General features: G+C 35.1%; 1 protein-coding gene across 2 annotated transcripts in view; it reads right to left on the bottom strand.

Moving 5' to 3' along the window:
- Window positions 1-1,255: 1,255 nt before the first annotated feature.
- PELI1 (pellino E3 ubiquitin protein ligase 1) overlaps window positions 1,256-7,682 on the bottom strand; it is a 58,016-nt gene continuing 51,589 nt past the window's right edge. For both annotated transcript variants that reach the window (XM_032873786.1, XM_032873787.1), the window contains exons 5-7: window positions 4,532-4,729; window positions 4,248-4,436; window positions 1,256-3,690 (exon numbers count right to left, since the gene is read on the bottom strand). In XM_032873786.1, the coding sequence (XP_032729677.1) occupies window positions 3,124-3,690; window positions 4,248-4,436; window positions 4,532-4,729 (954 nt within the window). In that variant the 3' untranslated portion in view covers window positions 1,256-3,123. The remainder of the gene's footprint in view (window positions 3,691-4,247; window positions 4,437-4,531; window positions 4,730-7,682) is intronic.

Raw genomic sequence — 7,682 nt, 5'->3', positions numbered from 1 at the left:
ATTCACTTTTATCTTCTCCACTAAAATATAAGCCCCATGAAGGCAGGTATTTTTTTCCTGTTAAATCACCCAGTGTGGCTTGGTGTGTAGCAGATACTCAAATATCTGTTGCAAGCATGTGTAGATAAAATTTGAGGGCATGGTCTTAAAGTATACTTATTTCTGAAAGTGGGAGTGGGTGACAGAATAATATAGTTCCCTAAGCAGTATTTTGGTAATCTGATTTGCTACAGGGTTAATGCTTGGAACACAAATTATGAAAGAATGGATCATAGATCTCTTAGCTAGTGGTCTCTAAAGTGGAATAGAACAGTTAGATAACCCATCAGGATGAGGGCCCAAGTATTTAAATTTATATGAAAAATATAGTCCTAAAGAATAATGGATGGACTTTCACTGGTGCCCTCACTCACTCAGTCTATGTGTCAGAAGATCATGCATCACCCATGGCTCTTGAGGTATCCTGAGAGAAAAGTAGAATAGGAGTACTCATGTTAGATGTAACTATATATTTATTAACATTATTATATATTCCTATCCTATTTTAAATGTTCCAGAATATTTTTAAAATGGTAGAAGTAAGCAATTATAGCTTCCAGAAGATAGCCTGGTAAAAGACTCCTCCTTCGGGTTATTTAGCCTATCTCACATCAAGACCCTAACATTTTAGATGATAGGAACTTCCCTATCTAAATTAAGGAACATTTAGATGGTAAGATCACTTTGATAAAAGAGTTAAGCCGTAAAGATGATCTTTCTTTCAAGTACATTTGGGAGATCTAAATACGACTTTTTCTCCTTGGCCAGGATACTGATATGCCCTTAATACAACTAAGTAACTAAAAGTGTTCCATTAGGCATCAGCAAAATGACAGAACCAATATTCAAAATGCTTGAACAGAAATACACCTAATGATTTAAATTATTGGAGTTTTCAAAACTTGGAATTTGGTAGAAAATGAACCTAACTTTTCATAGTCAGTGAAGCACTGTCTAGTATCACACTCTTGTAGAGAGCCAACTTCGTAGTAGGACTTAACTAAAGCATCAATTATTCGACCACTAAACAAAGTTTTTTTATTAATAAGTAAGAGATGCTTTCCCAAAAGAACCAGAGATTTGAAGCGTTACATTAAATGCAAATTCTTTATCTATTTCAAGTGAGTATTTTTGAAGTCAGGGGTAGATTTGTCCACAAGTTTTCATTTCTGGTTTCCCATTCTCAGTTATGCGAAAACGAACTCACAGAGACAAATTCAAGTATCTATTTTGAAAAGTATTTACTTAGTTTGAATAAATTAATTGCAAATAAAAATTAGCTACAATATATAGCCTGAATAGAAATGACTAGAACAAATACAACACAGGGCTTGATTTCCTTGCATTAGTCACAAAGCATGTGACTAGAAAACTTCAAAATCAATTATATTTCTTTGAAAAGGGGGTAACAGCAGTTACGGATACATCACAACTAGTAAACTTATAATACAAGTTTCCTGACATGCATTTCCTGAGTGAACCCAAATGATCATTTTTTAAAAACAAGGAAATTTTGACAAGTTGAATTAAAGTAAAATAGTTCATGGCTTCTAAGCAACAGAGGTTTTTTTTTTTTTTTTTTTTTTTTAAACCAAAAGAAAATTCAGAACAGCATAGAAATAGTTATGATAAATTAAAGCTATACTACCACATACGAAAATTTGCTAGAGTCAATTATTACACAACTTTTGAACTAAAGGAAAAACAAATCAAAAGATTAAAAAAAAAAGATTCTCTCTACTCTAAAAGTGTACTGATTTCTACAAGTGTCACAAAGGGTTTGATGTAGTGCAACTGTCTATACTTCCCTTGTGTATTAAAGAAAGGGGAGGGGAGGGAGTGAAGAAACGTTTTCTTGCTTCTTTAAGCAAAGAACTTATTGGAATGAGAGAATAAACATACCATGCAAGTATGTTCCTCTACTCGGCTGTCACTGGTGCTCATCTGCCAACCAAACATTTCCTTGAGTCACACGGTGGCAACTCTCCTTAGGATTCAAAGCCCACAAAGTTAAGGCTGGTCTGCTAGGTTAAAAAAAAAAGAGGGGGCACTATTGTCATTGAACCCTTTATATCTCTCTACATTTCTTAATGCCTGGATAAGATCACACACAGAATAATCAACTTATTTATTTTTCTAAAAGCAAATCAAGTCACTCTCCTCCTTGTTAATTTATGCGTTTTCTCATGAGAATGTTTTTTTTTCTAGAAACAGTGAACAGATGAACCACAGTTTATATCTAAAAAATAAACTTGCCAAATGTTGCTGGTACTAAAAACAGATTAGTTATCATGGGAGAAAAATAGATAATCTAGATTAAATTGCATATTCAAAGGAGCATATAAAATGTTTCTTAGCATTTTTTGTTATATACTACACTTGAGAGAAACATTAAGAAAAAAACTTTCCTGATTATATTCAATGTGGTTAAAAACAAATAGCTCTTACACAATAATAATTAATATGAATTTGGTTTTACAAAGTATTTTAATTTACCAAATTCCGTATTTAGAAGGGGGTAGGGAGAGAGGCTCTCTTGTCCTTCTTTCTAAGCTTGCAAATCCTTGAGCTGTGCTCACTAAACTACCATTCACACCAAGAGTGTGACACCATCGTTACCATGCTACTCTATCAAGAACATTCGAAGATGTTTTCTATAATAAAGATAAATAGAAAAAAGTTAATATACATGTTGCTGTATTTTACAATGTTTGCAACAAACTGTAAACTAACATAGTTTGAACCAACAGTACCCTCAGTTATATAAAACAATTTTTCAACACTGAGGATGGGTGATTCAAAAACACTAAAAGGAAGGCAACAAATTAGACTGTGTCTTTTCATCCTCAAAATATATTTCCAAAACTCAGAATTCAGAAGTCTGGTACTTTCAGAAATTCTTTTCCTTGAGTTTCCCAGATTTTTTGATCAGAAATTGTTACTTTTTATTATAAATGTTTAAAAAAATTCTTCATCTTAATGCAAATGACCAGAGCAGAGAAACTGTGACATGGACAACCGGTTGGAAAACCCAACTCACTTAGCTTATAAATTTATAATGTAGTCCTGGAGGACAACTGTCTGTTAGTCTAGAGGTCCTTGGAAAATAAGTCTGATGTAGCCTTGTTCACCAGCCAACTGATGTGCACAAAAGGGGCAGGCTGCATGAAAAGTATGAGTACCATGAGGAAGCGGGATCTGGGACCAATAAGCAGTTGTCTTTTCTGAACACACATGCCCACATGGGCTGAATGCATGGGTTGGAGGGCCGGCGTCCACATAAAATCCAGCTTCACATCCAAGCCACAGAGGGACATAGGGACCAACAGACCTACACATGGGACATTCACGATCTTTTCCATCACGTTCTTCTTTGTTTCCCCAGTTATGATAGCCATGCACATGGCCGCAGTTTAGATACACCCATGGTTGTTTTTCATCGACAACATCTTTCCTCTTCATACTAGGAAATGCTAGTGTGTTGAACCCTACAGGGCATTGAGGTCGTGCTGCATTGATTTCCTGTCTTAAAGCTTCTAAATGCTTCACTGTAGGAGTGTGGGAAAGGCCTTCTGCAGTACGCCACAGCAAAGTTGCACCACAGAGGTCAATTAATGAGCCATCTTGTAACTGATTGGTTTCAATTTCCACCTAGAGGAAACAAGAATCAAAAAACACATTCACCACTATGTTTTCAATTTTTACATGAGAGTTTTGGTCTTATATGCTCTTTACTCAAGAACTGAGATTTCCTATGATTATTACTAAATATAAGAAACTCTACTGGCAGTCATGAAAAATTTAAGTCTGAAAATCAAGGATAAAATATTGAACAGGAACATATTTCTTCTCAGCCTTATAGTAAAGACAATTTATGATTAAAACAGCTGGCTACTCAGTAAGTCTAATATTTCCCATATATATCATGGCCAAAGAGGTAGAAAATACACAGTGTTATCTAATTTAGGAAAGCTCAGGTTTTAAAATATATTAACATAATATGAAAGACCAAATTTTTAAAGGTCCTGATTGAAACCTTAAGATAATACCCTCTAGTATAATATTTAGTGGTCAGCGTTTTTGATAGTCAGACTTAAGTACTCTGTGTCAGGAAGAGATTTAAGTTTTTGGAATTATGTAATGCATTCAATCCAACACACCCAATGTGCTTAGTGGAAGTAAGTAAGAAGTTACATCTCAATACTTGCCATTTTTCCTCTCTGCTGGGCTGATCTGGTTTCCCGCAGGCTGAACACATTTCCACACACTGATATTTCTCTCCATATTCCAGGCTTGGAGTCTTCTGTGAACCCATTGCGTGGATGCATAACAAGAACGCCATTAGTGGTCAAACCATCCATCTGCCCATCTGATGTCTTCCATTTGGCAGCCTTCTCCTAGTAGCAATAAAAATAGTGAGCTTCCAGTTCTTTGGAATTTGGAAACAGAAATGGTTAAAAATAATGCACCATTCAGGAAAAAAGCTCTTTACCCCAAGAAAGATGTTTTTTGATGAGTCAAATCCTGCAGCATAAATCCGTGCTGTAAAGGGGGGATTCCGTTCACATATGATTCTACAGGCAAATCTTGATATAGTGCTTTGCACTGACTGTGTATCAGAATTACTTTGGCTTCCAGGAACTGTGTCAGTTACTACAAAATCAATGGGACTTTCAGTAGACCGACCAATCTAAGGGAAAAAGAAATATCTATAAACCTATTGAAAGGAACACTGTGGAAAATCCATTCAAGAAAGGTACAAGAAAAAAAAAAAAGGTACAAGAAGATGAAATCATTAAGCCTCTGAAATTTCTAAAGTGCAAACATAACTCTGAGAGCATTTACACCCTAGAAAACTAATCTGTCAAACTTGTTGTGACTTAATAATTATTTAGAGCATAGGAGTAAGTAGGAACTTACCATCCAAAATATATGAAACCCTCAGGGAATGCAGAATTTAGGATGGCTGAGATTTCTAGATGGCTGCAGATTTTCATTTTAATCCCTTTGGATGGAAATATGGCTACCATGTATTTACCTTCTTTAACAGAATATAGTGAACATACACTATGTTATGATGACTCCAGGACATTGAACTATGAATACCATTTATATTACACTGAATGCAGTGATGTCTTCAGGTGCTATAGAGCAATGTACAAGAAGGCTGACCCTTACGTTATGGGTTTACATAGCTTCCTTTGAGGTCTTATGTATAGTTTATAGATATTCTTGTGTGTTTTGTGAGGTTGTCAGCTATCACTTCTTGCGGTTGGGCATACCTGACTCTAGCAGCATACCCCTCCTCTAACTAGTCACTATTATTCTGCTGTGGGTTGAGAAATAAAAAAAAACTAAACTTTAAAGAATAGTATTTCAAAAGGTTCTTGGTAAATACCTAAAAGATTTTCTAGGGAGCAAAGAAAAGGAATTTTAGTGTGTGGGCTACATGGCCTTTATTTTATATGCCTAGATGTCCTTTTTATTTTCTTCCTGGTTCTCAGCTGTATTTTAGAGAGACAAGGTTCCCAGATCAGAGTTCTGGTGGATGGGTGGGCAAATTAAACATCTTCAGAGGTACTAGCTAGTAAATAAATTAATTTTCATTTTGAAAGATGAAAGTTGAGAAGAAAAAAAGGAAACAGATAACAGAACTGATCAAGTGTCACAGGGTTTTAAAGTAAACATTTAAAAATGAAAAGAAAAAAGGAAATCTATGGAATAGATGACAGACCTGACAAGTGTCACAGGGTTTTAAAGCAAACATTTAAAAATGATGAGTTCATTCATGTACTGGTTATAAAGTAATATCATAAAATTGAAGAAAGTGGATACTGAGAAAAAACACTGACCCTCTTCAATGATGATGACACTTCAAAGTCATTCTTAGCATAGTTGAGTCTCAAGAATTCCTCATAACCACACACTTTTAGAGAAGATCCTTTTAGCATTTTTGTCCTATCATCAAGTATAAGACTTTCTTTAGTTTGGATAGTTTTAGAAGAAAACTGGGCTGGTTAACAAACTTAAGATTGGATGTCCCTTTTCCTGTATTTTAAGATAGGATATCCAAAGAAAATGGTCTTAGCCTTTTGAAACTAAAAATAGTTCTAAGAATAAAAGACTCCTTTAGATCCAAAAGATGTAGGCCCAGGAATGGATTGAGGATTGGTATTTAGAATCAAGATATTCAGAAGGGGCACTTATTTGGAAGGAGAGATTGTTCCAAAACAGCTGATATTTGATCTGTGTCTTAGAGGAGATTTAAGACATCAAAGCAATATTGGTCAAGATTGGTAAGAAGGAAGATATGTTAAGTATCTACAAAGAGAAAAAACCCTATGTGATCATGATCAGTTGCCAAAATACAACTATGTGATAAGATAAATTTTAGTAATTCCTCCTCTTTCTAACTGCCACTATTAGCTATAAGTATAGATTTTTTTCATGTCATTCCCTCCCACTCTCATTAAAAACCCTAATGGTTCCTTACAGACTATTCAAACTTCTTAGTTTCTTATTTCTGTAATAATAAGAAACTGACTTCACAATTTGCATCCCACTGATGCAGCTTAATTTCCTATCATTGCTATTCACACAAAAAGTATATTCTAGCTGCAAGCAGCTCATCGGTCAATCTTCTTCTTCTTCTTTTTTTTATTTTGACAGACAGAGATCACAAGCAGTCAGAGAGACAGGCAGAGAGAGAGGAGGAAGCAGGCTCCCTGCTGAGCAGAGAGCCCGACGAGGGGCTCGATCCCAGGACCCTGGGATCATGACCTGAGCTTTAACCCACTGAGTCACCCAGGTGCCCCTCACTGGTCAATCTTCTACCACACTTTGCCATCTCTTTTGTCAGAATGCCTTTCTACTGGCTAGACTGATAAAATCCTACTCAAACTTCATTAAAACAAACAAACAAACAAACAAAAACAAAAACCAAACATATCTGGATAAAAAGGCACTACTATGAAGTCTTTCCCTCACCCTTCTTCAACCCAATCAGAAACTTGTATTTCATATTTAGACTGCCAGTGTACCACCTATGAATATAAGCAACTTGTAATGTCTCCTTTATTTACTTCATAGTGTTAACCAATGCAGAGAGTCAGAGTTTGAATAGTTGATGAATTGAACAATAAATATTCTTTGTTCAGTGTGGAAGGCAGGCAATATCAGAATGGTTATAAAACCAGTTCCTCAAAGACTGGTTAATTTATCAGGGTAGTTTTGGATATATCTCTGGTTTTTTTTTTTTTGGATGTAGAAATGTTTAGATTTTTCACTGGTCTCATGCTTTGTAGAAAGAACATTATGAAGACTAAGTAAAACTCTATTCCTTTATGAAAAGGAAAAAAAAAATGTTGCAACTTATTTAAGGACCTTCATAAGATGGCAAAGACACTGTTCTATAATTCAGAATGCCTGGTTTAATCCCAATTCTGCCCCCAACTAACTGTAACCTTTAACTAACAAGACTTCAGTAACTTTATTGACAAAAAACAAGGGGTAAACAAATGAATTCAAGGTATTTTCTGAAACAAAAATTCTAGTCTGGGGTCAAACATCTAGGTAACATCTTAACTTTTTAAAAAAGCTAATTAAGCGTATTTATTTTAACTGGTTGTCAGTGAAATAAAATG

The sequence above is a fragment of the Lontra canadensis genome, unplaced genomic scaffold (genome assembly GCF_010015895.1).
Source record: "Lontra canadensis isolate GAN:19392208 unplaced genomic scaffold, GSC_riverotter_1.0 scaffold50, whole genome shotgun sequence".
NCBI lineage: Eukaryota > Metazoa > Chordata > Mammalia > Carnivora > Mustelidae > Lontra > Lontra canadensis.
Note: the sequence above shows the minus strand (reverse complement) of the source record. Positions and strands in the feature narration are given on the sequence as shown.